The 15,796-nt window shown below is 31.6% G+C and overlaps 1 protein-coding gene and 1 pseudogene across 4 annotated transcripts; one reads left to right on the top strand and one right to left on the bottom strand.

The window, feature by feature from the left end:
• Positions 1-6,006: 6,006 nt before the first annotated feature.
• On the top strand, positions 6,007-10,298 carry LOC124829744 (squalene monooxygenase SE1-like; annotated as a pseudogene). Its single transcript, XR_015784451.1, has 8 exons — positions 6,007-6,476; positions 7,627-7,738; positions 7,888-8,059; positions 8,471-8,638; positions 8,852-9,070; positions 9,172-9,430; positions 9,542-9,819; positions 9,921-10,298. The product of XR_015784451.1 is annotated as a squalene monooxygenase SE1-like (transcript).
• An 80-nt stretch (positions 10,299-10,378) lies between these two features.
• LOC124829726 (Chaperone DnaJ-domain superfamily protein) lies at positions 10,379-15,642 on the bottom strand. Of its 3 annotated transcripts, none has more exons than XM_088107256.1 (8): positions 15,392-15,642; positions 15,230-15,271; positions 14,694-14,819; positions 13,788-14,023; positions 12,141-12,177; positions 11,690-11,747; positions 11,480-11,587; positions 10,379-10,784 (listed from the first exon to the last, which is right to left on the bottom strand). In XM_088107256.1, the coding sequence occupies exons 1-7, from the start codon at positions 15,485-15,487 to the stop codon at positions 11,517-11,519; spliced, it is 666 nt and encodes a 221-aa protein (XP_087963382.1). In that variant the 5' UTR covers positions 15,488-15,642; the 3' UTR covers positions 10,379-10,784; positions 11,480-11,516. The 3 variants fall into 3 exon arrangements, with proteins under 3 accessions (XP_087963382.1, XP_047159247.1, XP_047159246.1); XM_047303291.2 differs by having other exon boundaries at positions 10,379-10,768; XM_047303290.2 differs by lacking the exon at positions 10,379-10,784 and having other exon boundaries at positions 11,151-11,587; positions 15,392-15,641.
• Positions 15,643-15,796: the final 154 nt, after the last annotated feature.

Here is a 15,796-nt window from a genome sequence, read left to right as displayed (position 1 = left end):
TTTTTTTACAATTAATAATTAATTATGGTGGGTTAATATAATGTTTTTTCTTTGAAAGTATGTTGATTTTTATATTCCAGTGATGATTTCAGGTTTTCAGAGAATAATTTTTAGGTTTTGGTTGGTGGTAGAGAGATCGTAGCCGTCCCGTTCATTTGTAGAGCTGACCAGGTCCTGATTTTCCTCTGGAACACAAATCCCAAACACCAAAATGAGACATTTGTAACTATGAGTTGGGGGCAGTGTTCCACACGTCCTCACCAAGACGCGTGGCCATTTGATACACATCACATTTCCTATGTTTGTTGCATAAATTTAAAAACTAAATCCACTGGCTCCTTGGTCATGCCACCAGCTTTCATGAGCTTTGATAGGATATATCTTTCAAAAAATATTACTCATCCCCCGTATTATGATAAATATTATATTTTTTCAATAAAATCATACTTTTTACAAATTTTATACGAACTAAAGTTTAGTAAAATTTCTAAAATGTAAAAAATCAATATTTTAAAAAATAGTTGTTATGAATAAAATAAAAGAAATAAGTTTCACTACATAAGAAATGTAAATAATATGTAGATAATATATATTAATAGACAATGAAAGAAAATGCTTCTTTATTTATAAATAATAGGAAGTGGGAATGTTTTTCATTAAAATATGGAGATAAATATTTATTTTAAAAACTAAAAAGGTTTAGCATTATGTATAACTTTGAGAAAATAATTATAATTTATAATATCTTAGAGAAAACATGATTTTTTTTATTGAGTTAAAATTTGATTATTATAATAATTTTATTATTCTACATATTAATGCTTATACTAATATAAAATTTAATATATTATTTTTATGTTATTAGTAAAAAATTGAGATATTACTTAAAAATTTGACATTATTTAAAAATTTTAAATTTAAGATAACAAAATTGGAAATTATAAAAGAAACAAATGAAACTAAAAGAATAATTCTTTTACGAATAATTATAGACGAAATGCTTAAAATCCGTATTATTATTGTCTCTCTGAGTTTAGAAAAGTATCAAGTTATCAATGAATGCCATTTGTTCCTCTTCGTATTAATACAAATATATTAAATAATTTTTTTTCTATAACAAATGTATAATTTACTCTTTTGTTTATTTTCAAGGTTTAAGATTTACTGTCTGAAAAATACTGTTTTTTTATTTTAGTAAAATATTTCTAATTTCTGTACTTTGTAATAAATATTAAAAAGACAAGACTAATTAAAAATTAAAAAAATAATTTGTTTCGTCTCAAACATTAAAATAATGTTAAATAAAATAATGAAAATGTAACCCTTAAAAATAATATATGATGATTATAAATTTCGTTGTTGTGTAATATATTTTACTTATAAATGAATAATGTTGCCAAAATCTCCTCTCATAATATGCAACATGCATTAAAGTGTTGAAATAGAAGATGAGGTTTGTACATTAAATGGTAACTCAATTACTTTTTTTTTGGATATCTGTTCTTGGTTATTATTGTATAATTATTTTATTATATCTCAAATATTGGATTAACATGTAACGGAATATTTTTAACACATTCAATCACAATTAAATATTATATTATATTATTAAATATTCCACATATCCTATAAATAACGTAAATATATAAATTTATGATAAATTGGATTGACTCGTTAACTTATTTTTAAATTTAAAATTATTTTATGTTATAAATTTATTTATTTAAAATTTTAATATTATAGATAAATAAATAAAATTAATAATTTAATGCTACATAGTAGATTGTTTTATAATTTTTTATTTTTGAATTATATTTGAAGTTTAATTTTTAAATTGTATTTAGAGTGAATTTTATTTAAATTTAAATTGAAAATTTTATTATACTTTATTAAAAAATTGTAATTAATTAAATCTTTAATCTAGTGGTGAATCGAATTAAATTTAATTTTTTCACTGATCAAATTTTCTTTCCATTTATTTAAAAATTGAAAATCTTTTCATCCAGTTTCATTTATTTCTCAAATTAAAATCTCAATGTTTTTTTCTATCCATTTTATTTTCAATTTTAGTTTTTCAAACAAGTACACAGCAATTTTATTTAAATTATAACTCTTTTAAAATTTCTTTTTAATTCATTTTAAATATTTGTTAAAAATTTATTTTTAAATTGAATATCTCTTCACAGTAATTTTTTAACAATCAAATCTTGGATTTTATTTTTTAAATTCAAGATCTCTTCAAAATAAATTTTACAATCAAAAGGTTATTTTTGACATCTTGTTTCTCTTTTACAGTTTCTTGATGCTCAAAATCTTCTTTTAACATTTTTACGTAAATTGATGTAAATGATTCATTGAATATTGTAATTTTGTTAACTTAGTGAAAACCATGAATGTAGTGAGCTTTCAATATCTCTTGTTTGAAGTTCAAAATGGGTTACTTTTACAGCAACAAAAAACTACTTTGGTACTTACTGGTTTCTCTACTTTTACATTCTATTTTAGTGTATCAACGCTGTTTGGATAATGATTGAGAAATATTGTGCATAGTTCCAATCCAATCGCAATGTCCACTGCAATTGTTCTACTAAAATGAATTTCAAATTTTAAACATGAAACGAATTATAATTAATAAATTATAGGTCACAAATGTAATCAGTAAAATTAATTAAGAGATTAAATAAAATAAAATTAAGAATGATAAATAAATCATAGGCCATAATTAAAAATTAATATACTATACTCATCTTGTGAGGCCTTGCGCGCTATTTTGTTTTGGATTTTTATCATAAATAACATATATAATAGTTCCATAAGAATTTGAAAAAAGAGACAAATACTGTTTTAGTAGATTATTCACTATAAGCGTGTATTAAATTTTATAAATTGAATGTGATTATTAAAAAGAAAAATATTTATAAAAGAAGATGATTAAAATTTATCACAAAAGATAGTGAACTAAATAGAAAGAAAGCATAAATTTGATGATAAATACAAGAAATTAATATAGAAGAAAATGAAAAAATATACTAAATTGTTGAAAAATAATAATTAAAAATGTTATGGTATGTAAGGATCTAGGAAAACAGAATTTAGTGAGTTGATAACTTGTTTTAAATAATGATATCTTGTTATTTTAATATTAAGAATCAAAGGTTTAAATAAAAAGTTTATAAAGGAGTCTTGTTACTTAAGATATTTATTATCTCTCTAAATTTTATCTCTTACGTCTCATCTATCTTTTCTCTAAGTTTTCTTCTTATTAAGTTATTTATTTGACGATTATAGAGTATTTAAACGATCACGACAGCAAGACTTCCATTTCTAACCGATCAATTCTTATAAAAGAGTAAGTAAATTTTTACTCATTTTCCTTCGTTTGGTTGTTTTGAGTCACGTGCAATTTTAGTTTATTCACATGTGTTATTCAACCTTTCTTTTCAGATCATTGTTGATTAATGGTTCTTTTAGGAACCTTGATCATGATTCGTTGTTTTGTAGGAGTCGATAAAATCGTTTGGCCTGTAAGACGGTTGTTTTATCCTTTAGAAGTTGTGTGAGATCTTAAAAGGTAAAGGAAGCTAACCAATATCTTTTAAATTATTTTTAGAGAATATAAGTTTGTGTTCATGTTTAAAATGTAATAAAATTGATGTTTAATTAATGAATTATTAATTATGCGCACTAGTTACTACAAATGGAAATTTGGTAATTGATATGATAATATGCTTGCTGATTTATGTTTCTTGGTGAATTTTAGGTGATAAGTGTTGTCTAGTGGATTAATTGGTTCCTGAATTGTACTATGATGTAAGGAAAAACTTAAGTTGTAGGTTTATAGGTTTTTGGTTGAGTTTTGATGAATTTTTATTCATGAGTAGCTATTTTAATAAAGTTATTAGTTGATTGAGTTTTTGGTCTGGTAATAGATTAGTGAAGTGGTCAGTTTTAGCCAAGAAAATAGGATTTTGATAGGTGAAAGTTTAGAAGAATGGTTAGACTTTTAAATCAAATTTTTGGTGTTTGCTTTGAGGTCATTTTGGACTTAGTTGGCTACTTGGTGCACTAGGAATCTGGTTGAAAGCATGAGAAAACTCATACATGAGTTTTGAGTTGTAAGTTAATCAGTTGAATCTTGTTTCATGACCAAATAACCAAACTGATATCCAATTTAAGTTATAAACTTGTTTTTGAATCAATTCTACAGCTTATGATGTCATTTTGGTCTTAGGTGCAACCAAATAAAAAAAATTCAGGTTGTTGTAAAAGATTGACAAGAATAATCTATTATCTCACTTGATAATTGATTATTCTAGTCAGAATTTCATCATTTCTTCAAAACTCTCTGAAATAATCGATTATCTTATTTGGTAGTCGATTATTTCAGTCAAAATGTCATTTTTGCATAAAATTTAAGTAGAATAATTGATTATCAAATGCAATAATCAATTATCCAAAAAATAAATCAACGAAAGGGGTGTTGGCTAGGTGTTTTATGTGCTGTCTTGGTTTTTGTTTTCTTTTAATCCTTATTGAATTTAAGTAGTCTTAATACTTTAATGCTTTCCTGAAGTATTAATTGATTTATAACATGAATTATAAGCAAGGTTATGTATATGGTTATGTAGGTGTGAAGAGAATTCCAATGTGAAGTTCTTGTTAGTTGTTTCAAGTAGTGTATGTATTGATATAGAGTCTCTGTTTTAAGGGTTATCCTAATGCTCTAATAACTATCCAATCTTAAGCAGAGAACAATGAGTTATATGGTGAAGAGTAGCAGAAGGTCATAGTCTATGGTTTGATATTCTTTTGATCAAAGGTGGTGGACAGACTAACCTTATGTAGTAACTTGGGTGGACAAGTTGTTTCACCACTACAAGGGCATGACCCGCTATAGTATAATATATCAATACATGTATCCGGATTGTCAAGTCTAGATCTTATTGATATGTTTAAATTTTGCTTAATACGAGATTAAATTGTGATGTTCTAACTTGTTTGGCGGCATGATTAATTCTTTGATAAGTTAATTTATCCTTTTGTATTGTTTGTATGTTGCTAATCTATCCTTTTAAATGATACTTGATTGGTGTGAACAGAGGATAAGGTTTATGTGAAGCATGTGCTTAATAGTGAAAGTCCTGATATATAAATAGTTTAGTTATTGTTCACTTTAGTTATCATTTAAAAAACTTATAATTCAATTGTACATATTGTTAGTCCAATGTATGTAGTGTATAAATTTTAAGTTATAATTATATTTTTGGATAATTGTAATGATAATTTATAAACTTCTTTATATTAACTATTCTTGATTATTAATAATCTTCCATATATATATATATATATATATATATATATATATATATATATAAATAAAAGCATTCTTATTAAAAATATTAAATGAAGAAAGCAAATTATGTTCACATAAATGAATCATAATTAAATTAATTAATTCAGTTTTTGTTATCTTTAAAGTACTCTTATATTTAAATTTAGACAATACTTAAAAATAATTTATATATATATATATATATATATATATATATATATATATATATATATATGTGTGTGTGTGTATTATTTTATGAAATCAATAACTTTTAAGTCAATTTAACTAATTTTATAAATTAAGTAATTTTGTTTAAACTAGATTATTAAATATATACCAGTCATTATTAATTATTTCTTTAGAAAAAAAATTAAAACTATGATTGAGTCTCGTAACACATAAAAGTACGAATCAATTTTTAAATTTTACAATTTAATGTAAAAATTATCATAAAATTAATTTTTAATTATAGCTTATAGAGAAAATGAATTGGTTAGATTAAATTCACCACACTTCACATATATTGAGTGAACTGATAATTTATCCTAATTTTTTATATGCTATATAGAAAATTGAAAATTTAAAAAGCAGAAAAAGGAAAAAAAACAGTGGTGGTAAGACTTGCGTGTGCTATGTCCCGTGCTAATACCAAAGGGATGCAAATTAATGTGAAAACATGTTTTTTTCGAATTTTCTTCTTCAGTTACAGCTAGAGGATCCATGCCATGGCCACCACCCTGTCTACGTATGAAAGTCTCGTTCCTTCCTGAAACTTCTCTCGCTTCTCTTAAGTAACGCACGCAAACAAGTTTTTTCTCGAAATCCTCGTTACGGCCAGCGAGTTACAGAGAGAAGCTAGAGCGAGAACACCGCACCCGTCGTCTCTGTGAGGTTCCTCCAAATGTTGGACACCTACGTGTTTGGATGGATCATATGCGTCGCGCTGAGCGCGTTTTCGATTCGCGATTTCGTTTTCGCGGGGAAGAAATGTTGCGCTTAGTTGGAGACCGATGCCGCTATGTGCGCCGAAAACATTACCACTGTCGTCGGAGAATGCAGATCGTCGAAGCGCGACGGCGAAGTTGATGTCGTAATTGTTGGAGCTGGTGTCGCCGGCTCCGCTCTGGCTTACACTCTCGGCAAGGTATTTTGAATTTGATGTCTCCTTTAATGTATTTCTATTTCGATACCCGTTTCTTCTTTGTTTGTCTTACTCTTGTGTTTTGTCCAAAACCGGACGAAAAATGCGTTGTTGTTTCTTTAATAATGATTGTTCGATTGGTTGTTGGCAGTAAGGATGCGCATTAGAGTAAGCTTCGCTTGCATGTAGTTATAGCGCTATAGAGACAGAGATTATTAGAGGAAGGAATAGTGATTGTAGGAAGTTGCTCTAGAGTACTTTTTTCTTGTGAGATTTCAGAAAAAAAAAATGTTACGAATATTGCTTTCCTAATTGCTTGGGCGATTTGAAGTATCTGATTTTATCGATCACACGTGTGTTGAAGAAACACTACGCTAATCCGTTGGTAGGGGATCGATCTGCACCTGATGACTTTGAAAGTCGAACACTCTCGACTTCGATTTTGTTTTTTCTTCTAAGCAGCTGAAGATGTGATAGTCTGATTTCGGATGAACAAGACTTTAGGTACTTAATTTTTTTTAATCTATTTATTTTAAATAAAATATCCAAGGACAAGCAGTGAGGTACATGTTTTGAAGATTTTGTTGGTTTTTAACTTTAAGACCACGGTACAGCATAATTTTACAATACCTCCATGAATAAACAGTTCGATTTTAGAGATATTTACAGACAGAAAAAACGGATTATTTAGTATTAATTTATCCTGCGTCCAATTTAAACGTATGGCCAGAAATTTTCACTTTTATTGACAGAGATTCTTTATTTATGCTTGGTGATGTTGTTTATATTGGTTGATTGTAGTTTTTAAATGGTATAGCAATATGTAATTCAGGACTAGGAGTTATGCGGTCCAGCTGGTTCTATCCTTCTCCGTGTCCTTTTTCATGGGTTTTTTTGGCTTGGTATTAAAGAAAAAGATGCCAAAGAGAGAGAGCTGGTAAATACGATAAATAATTTGATAAAAAATGAAGAGGAAGATAAGAAGGAACCTATAATGGAAGAGAGACTGAATGTATGAACATAATACCTTTTTCTAGTAATTTTTGCGCTGTGGCGTTTGATCAGTATGAATGCAGAATTTTTTTTGGGCCTTTTTAAGTACTGTTTTCTCAAACAGATTCACAATTAACTTTTGATAGCATAATTATCATAGGATGGGCGTCAAGTACTTGTCATTGAAAGAGATTTGAGTGCACCAGACAGAATTGTTGGAGAGTTGCTATAGCCTGAAGGTTATCTCAAGTTAATTGAGCTAGGACTTGAAGGTAATGCTAACTGAACTTTATGGACATTCGGCATATAATAGTCCTACTGTGACTAATCGCGAGTGCTAGAAATAATACACATTTGTTTGGTCATTTTAACTATGGTTTGTGCAAAGTGTAGAATGACCACTGATTCCCTATCACTGCAGATTGTGTGGAATTGATGCTCAACAAGTGTTTGGTTATGCTCTTTTCAAGGATGGGAAACACATAAGACTCTCTTATCCGTTGGAAAAGTTTCACTCAGATGTTGCCGGCAGAAGCTTTCACAATGGACGTTTTATTCAGAGGATGAGAAAAAAAGGCTGTCTCTCTTCTCAAGTATTTGGTTTCTTCCTTTACTTTGCAGTTCTTGGTTTTCTTATAAAAATTGAGTTGCTACGGTGCCGCACCTGCCTACTACACAGGATTTAGTTTTTGAGTAGCACATCATTTTACCTGATTTTTCAAACTCTCTCATCAATGCCATTTGATCTGACTTGGCTTGATATTCTAATCATGTTACTTAGGTTTGAAGTTATGTATGCAATCAGGTTATCTCCCTATGTTCCAATTATCCAGACAGCTATATAGCTATAAGTGGTCACTATTATAAGCTAATATAATTCAAATATTATATTTAACGATTGAAAATAGACCTACCATTCTATACTTGAACTGAAGGTACTTTCTTGTTCGCACACACGTACATACATATTTATTTATTCACTTAATTATTTTTTCATTTAACAGTGTAAGACTGGAGCAAGGAACAGTTACTTCCCTACTCGAAGAGAAGGGGGTAATTAAAGGCGTGCAGTACAAAACCAAGGATAGTCAAGAATTATCAGTTTGTGCACCCTTTACCATTGTTTGTGATGGCTGTTTTTCAAACTGCGTCGTTCTCTTTGTAATCCTAAGGTGATAATACAACTTATTAAGCTTAAACACATGATTTAGTTTCCAGAGTTAAATAAAATTTGGTTTATCTCTTGGTACCTATATATAAGAAGTATCAGCCTTTCATACCAGGAATTAACATTTTGATATTATTCATTTCGAGAGTTTCACCTTCTCTCGGTTAAATGTTAACGTTTGCTTAGTGTATTCCTGATTACGATGCTTTGTTTATAGGTAGATGTGCCCTCTTGTTTCGTAGGCCTAGTTTTGGAGAATTGCGAACTTCCTTGTGCAAATCATGGCCATGTCATACTGGGAGAACCTTCGCCAGTTCTGTTCTATCCAATAAGTAGTACAAAAATCCGCTGTCTAGTTGATGTTCCTGGTCAGAAAGTTCCGTCTATTTCCAATGGTGAAATGGCTAAGTATTTGAGGACGATGATCGCTCCACAGGTACCTATATATAGAGGTTCTACAAATTCAACGGGAGCAGGAATTTATTTCGCATTCTCAGTTCATAGTGTTGGATAATGATAAGGGAAAATTGAATGCAGGTTCCTCATGAACTTCATGACGCATTCATAGCTGCAGTGGACAAAGGCAGCATCAAGCATCCTAGCAGCTCCCCATCCTACTCCCGGAGCCCTACTGATGGGAGATGCATTCAACATGCGCCATCCTCTAACAGGGGGTGGCATGACTGTTCCATTATCTGATATAGTAGTGCTTTGAAATCTTCTTAGGGCTTTGCATGATCTGAATGACGCATCCAGCCTTTGCAAATACCTTGAATCCTTTTATACCTTGCGAAAAGTAATGTGGTTTATTACATCGATTCACTGAATTGAGGCAACCACCTATTTTTTTTCCCACACAAAAATCACGAATATGTTATTCTAACTATCTTCATCTTTTAATTTGCAGCCTGTGGCGTCCACTATAAATACGCTTGCAGGAACTCTTTATAAGGTTTTTTGCGCATCACCTGATCCAGCGAGGAAGGAAATGCGCCAAGCCTGCTTCGATTATCTTAGTCTTGGAGGTCAATTCTCGGAATGACCAATCTCTCTGCTTTCGGGTTAAATCCTCGGCCCTTGACCCTGGTTCTCCATTTCTTTGCTGTTGCAATATATGGTGTCGGCCGATTACTGCTACCATTTCGGTCACCTAAACAGATATGGATTGGACTTCGATTAATTTCTGTAAGTAGCAAAATTTGTGTATTCTTTGTTCTTTCATCTGGAAAATTAGTCGGAAAACTCCTTTTAATCTAACTGCAAAAACCTATTTTATCTACTGTCAGAGTGCATCCGGAATCATCATGCCAATAATTAAGGCAGAAGGAGTCCGTCAGATGTTCTTCCCCAAAACCGTTCCAGCTTATTACCGAAATCCCCCTGCTACTTAAACTCGAATTCAACGACGTCTTCACGAATCAATCAATATGAGCTACCGATATTTTTATTCTTTAGAAATCTACCGTATTCAATTGGGACATTTGAAAGCAATCCAGATTTAACGTGAGTTCTCTATAAAATCGATTTAGAATTAATAGGTGATCTTTTTAATATTTGTTAACTAGTTACAACTTATATTTTAAAGCGCCTCAATATAATTTAAAACTTCACACATAATTTCGCTGAAGTTGCAAAAGCTGAAACTGCAGCAGCGTAACAATTGCAGTTCTGACATGCATGATCAACATACTGTTAAACCCAAGGACCAACCTGACAAAATGTAAGCTAAAGAAAAAGTAGGTACTGAATAAGAAACCACTGTTTAGCTAATTCACTTTGCAAATCACCTCAAATTTAGCTCATCTGGTACATAATTGATGCAGATTTTGAAGTATATATATATATATATATATATATATATATATATATATATATATATATATATATATATATATATAATAGTGATGACCAAAATAAGATTTCAACACGTGTCAAGTATATAAAGGGACGCTATCAAACATTTTAAATAATGGAGGAAATAGTATGCCCAACACTTCATGGGACAATATTTAAACTTCAAAAGCATTTGGATCGAGGGTCCCTGGGTTCGGCACTTGGCAAAAACATTGCCGCTCAATCAAGGCTTGGCGAGGACATTGCTACTCAATCAAGTCACGCTACCACTGATTCAATACTTTGTACAAGACAGACTGTTAAACAAGCGTTACACTCTATTTGTTAAAAGGAGGAAAACATAATTGAATATCATCAGTACAATGCACATAATGCGGAGCTAAAATTCTAAGATATTTTTCTGCAATTACCAAATGTAATCTCTAATCACGAAGCTAACAGGGATCAGTTTTTTAACTAGCAAACCACTTTTTAAGTTGCTACGAGGTAATCAGCCTAATAAATAATTAGTTTACAAAAAACTACAAAGTCAGCACTTAAAATCAAGATTCCAAAACGGTAAAACTTGGCCTTGTTAAAATAGGATGATGAATGGGTCGTCAAACCAAGTGTTAGTGATGTGACTAAACATTAAATGCAGCATCAGTGATTGACAGGGATACTGCATGGAACGTGTGCTATGCATAGTAGTAATAATAATGCACTTACAGTTTGGTTACTTTGAAGGTCTCCAATTGCGTACATGAAGTGAATTAATGGCCTAGCAGAACCCCCTCGAATCTAATGAGACCACATTACAGGGGCACTATATGTGGTTGGAATGCTAAATATTCAATACATAACCTTATATTTGATTTTGAAAAAAATAAATAAAAACACCATTATCTAATTCTCTAGTCATTGCAGAAAATTTAATCACGTAGCAACTATATTTTAGCCGGATGATATATCAATGAAGTAATGAGGAACTTTAGTAATCCTTTTCGAATACCTCGCATCCTTTCGGGTCCCAGGATAGTTGAACAGATCTAGTTTCTTCTTTCGTTTTTTATGGCCTCGTATGAAGTCAACACTTCCTTGAACTTCGCCTCAGCAGCCTCTGTGACATTTCCATACACACGGATATGTTATTTAATAATAATAATATTATTATTATGGCTTGAGGCAACAAGATCGTATGCTCTGATAAATCAATACTTACGAATATTATCCTGGTTTTGATCAGGATGATACTCCTTTGCCTTAGTTCTAAATGCTGTCTGCAAAGATAAGAGGATATAAATGAAACGAAGACAGAATATCAAGAGACTGTAGATAATACAGGGCAATGCCAACAATGGCAACATATTTGGCAAAAATTAAAACACGCTATAGGAAATCAACTGAGGACTAACTTATGACAATTTCGTAACTAAATATAGAATACTATGGTTTCATGGCAGGGCAATTGTTGGTAAACTGGAAGGAAGTCATGGCAGGGTTTTTAATTTTTTGAAGCAATAAGCACAAATCATAGATGATTTCTATGTTCTAGTCACATGTTACATACCATAGAATCTGAAAGTAAAATAAGACAAGCACGTTTTTCTATAAAATCATAGTAAACCAGTAAAAGTCATATGCAAGGTATTGCGACAAAAAAGAATAGTTACCTTAATCTCAGCATCTGAATACGGTGTTTTTCTAAACCTGAGGTTCATGAAAACAGTAATTCAATGACTAATCATGAATTTAAAACAAGCACGCTAAATTGTTATGTAAATATTCACACACTTGTACATGATCTTTTAATATTTACAAAGTTGCACATTTACATTTAAAGCAAAAATATGGAAACAACATTGCAACTAGTTGGGGAATTAGAAATTAATAACAGAGGTGGCTTTGTTGAATAATAAGAAGAATACGGTCAAATGGCAGAATCATTATAGAAACACCATTCCTTCTCCCAGTGCATGACGCACCTCAAAAGATTCACTCTGTTGCAGAATGATTCGGAACTCCTACTCTAGAATACCTGATTCACCACCCCAAAATCTCTCTCAGAACTACCTATGCAACTATTCAGTTAACAACCTCTCCTTCACATGGAACAGTCCCTTCCTCCTTTAGTAAACTCTCCATCTGTGGGTTTCTTGTCAGGTCTGGAAAATTATCCAATTGGGCCTGCTCCTCCTGATCTACCAGTATGACCAGCGGCATCACAAGTTGCTTGCATGTTGCAATTGTTAGTATGTGTCAAAATCATAAACTTGATTCTTGTTTAGCTTTGTAATTAAATGCTGGTAAACATTGTTGTCAAAATCAATATCTTAAAGATAGGGAGGGGTTGAAAGATAGAATATCTTAACCACAATGCAAAAATAAACTTAAGCAACATGTACATATGCATTAAATAGCATAAATAAAGAAAATAACCTATAAATCCAATCACAGCATGTGAATTAAACTTAAAACTAAAAGTTCAAAAGCTTAAAGATCCGATTTAATTCATAATTAGGCATAAGTTATAAACTCAATTTTATCATAGAAGATAGATTCAAACCATGTTCTCTTGAAATAGAGCAGAGCAATGATCAAAGAGACAAAAAGAAGGACAAAAGAAAGGCACAAAAAAGACAAATCACGCAACAGGGGTGTGCACAAGTTGCTCAGAAGGGCAAACCCAACATCAGGGTACACAACAAAGTAAACTGAAGTCACAGGCACCCAACAACAAAGGCCAAAAGATTTGAACTATAAATCACTGAGCAATTAGGGTTTTGAGTCAAAGAAGGGGAACGAGAAAATTAGGGCACTGGTCATGTGACTAGGAAGGAACTTTGAAATATACAAAATGGAGTGAAAATTGGATGAAAAGGTGCATTTTTCAAATCAGGTCCCAAAATCTGGCCTGGAATTCCACTAGAAATAGGGCTGGCCATCACACAATTGTACAGACAAGTTTGTGATCCTCACTGTTATCTCGCGGAGTCACAATCCAGTGACCAATTCACCTTGTATCTGGCTCCAAAGATCACAGGATCATTTTTGCAATCTTAATTGTGATGTTAACAAAAATGTTTCTTAAAGAGAGACTGTTTGTTGAATTCTGTGGTTGTATTTTATAAGGGACCCGTATAATATTTCTTCTTATCAGACATTTTCTTCCCCTCAAATCAATTCTCACTTGTTTCTTTTTTGTTATTTCTATAGTACGAATAGCTATATTACATCCACAAGTGATGCAAGCAAAACCAGTTATATTTATCCCGAAACCAGATATTAAATTGACCAGTTATTCAACATTTTGTGAGTACCTGTCAAGACCCAAAATTGAGTAGTGATGTGATAATGCATAGTTTCCGGTCTCTCTTGGAGTTTCTCGATAATTGGTCCTCCGATCTCTAAAGGATGTATCAGTCTTCCAGTACCAATCATCTCTCTGGTAATGCTGATGATATGCACCATGACCGTTTTCCCTCCAGCTCTCGTAGCTTCTTTTATACTTGTTCCTTTCTCTGTTAAACACACTTTGCATACGCCTTATTCGCTCCTTCAAAAGTGCATATGGACAATCATCAAGTGCTACAACTTAAAAAAACATTTTATAAGAATTAAAGTGTAATAGTGGGATTATCATGTCATTTATAGGGACTCGATCTTTAATAATAAGTTATATGTTTCTCAGGAAAATACTCTTTAATATTTGATTTGATTCAATTATGTCTCATGTTAGAATTTCATATTCGATTAGGATTTTTTTATTTCAGTAAGATTTATGTAGTATTTTTTTATCATCTTTGACTTAAACACGTTATCAGTGCCTTATACCATTTAGACTGTTGATCATAGTTATAACAATGAGATTATTTTTTCCTCAAAAACTCATTAAATGTGAGTTCTTTGCCCTACAGAATTACTCCAGTCAGCCTTTGTTGAATCCCATTAGCTTAGGTTTATTGTTGTACATTACTTTGGCTTAAGCTAAGGTGCCTACAACCATCCAATCAAGCATTCATGCAATCTAAGCTTTGCATTTCTTTCTGGCTCATTATGAAGCATTAAAAATGATTTTTTTTCCAAAATATTGTGATTCAGCCTTCTGAAAAAAATATAGCACAACACACCATTCCATCTCAAATTTGAAAAATGCAATGCAAGGTTCATATAAAAACAATAAGAACAAAAGTATACAAGTAGCGAGCATAGCAACAAAAACTCACCACTCTTTCCATCTCCTCCTCGTACTCCTCTTGCAGTCGCTTATTGTGCCTCCTCCAAGCCTCTTCTTGAAATGATGTTCGGAACGACCCACTTCTGTGTCCTTTATGTGACTGTGTCCTCGTTAGCTACAACAAGAATTAACATGTTCAAAACACTACACCGCCAGTTTCACCGAGAATTGAATCACCAAATTACAAGATACTTACCATAAACTGTGAAATAATACTAGTTGACAGAAAAGGGATAAATACAAGGTCTCGCCTATCGAATGCATGTACAGGTCAAAAGACTAACAAAATTGTTTACAGACTCATTTGTCTCTAACTGATTGATACACGATAATAATCAAGAAGAGAAAAACCAACGCCGTCCAGGTTTCAGACATGCAAATCATTCGAATAACATACAAAGAAAAACATATCCTAACAATTTTCGTACATCATACAAAAAAGTAAAACCGTCAATTACAAATACGATCGCTCTAACAGAATTCTATGCGTTTAGCTCGTAACAATTTTTAATTCACTTTCCATACCTGAACGTAGCACCAATCAACACTCCTCCGCAGCGGACCGACCTACAAATTCGAAAGCAATTCTAATATTCGAAAGCTAAATTAAATAAAATCCGTATCTGTAATCCTCTTGAGCAAAACCTAAGATCGATTGAGAAAAACAAATTGAAGAAAAAGAATCACCGCAAAGGTAGTGAAGGTGGCGCCAATTAAGCCGAAGAGTAAAGCTCCCCAAATCCTCGCGTCTTTGTCTTTATCGTTCTCCGGGTCCTCCTTCATTGCAACACAGATAGCATTCGACGATTTCTATCACCACCGATTCCACGATTAAATGAACACACACCACATCCTTTGCAGCACTTTTCCTATCTTCGCTTTATTCGCAACTCCCCATTCGAAGTCGTTGCCAATTCACAAACACTCTCAGGTAAGATTTTTATTTGTTAATTAATAGTAATAAAATTGCGGTTAGTTATTACTATTACCGAGCCATAGGAAATTAAACATTTCTTATATTGGGCCGGTTTGAATAATAAAGAAAGTGGGCCAGTAGGAAGCCCATTATGAACCCATACCGTTGGATATTGT

Source organism: Vigna umbellata, chromosome 2 (genome assembly GCF_029865625.1).
Source record: "Vigna umbellata cultivar VRB3 chromosome 2, Vumbellata_1.0, whole genome shotgun sequence".
Classification (NCBI taxonomy): Eukaryota; Viridiplantae; Streptophyta; class Magnoliopsida; order Fabales; family Fabaceae; genus Vigna; species Vigna umbellata.
The sequence above is the reverse complement of the archived record's forward strand: the minus strand, read 5'-3'. Positions and strand labels throughout refer to the sequence as shown.

Excerpts from the sequence above, each read along its gene's own strand:
- LOC124829726 (XM_088107256.1), bottom strand. The coding sequence starts at position 15,487 with ATGAAGGAGGACCCGGAGAACGATAAAGACAAAGACGCGAGGATTTGG. Across the intron at positions 15,272-15,391 it reads CCACCTTCACTACCTTTGCG|GTCGGTCCGCTGCGGAGGAG; the intron begins GTGATTCTTTTT and ends TCGAATTTGTAG. Across the intron at positions 14,820-15,229 it reads TTGATTGGTGCTACGTTCAG|CTAACGAGGACACAGTCACA; the intron begins GTATGGAAAGTG and ends TTCTTGTTGTAG.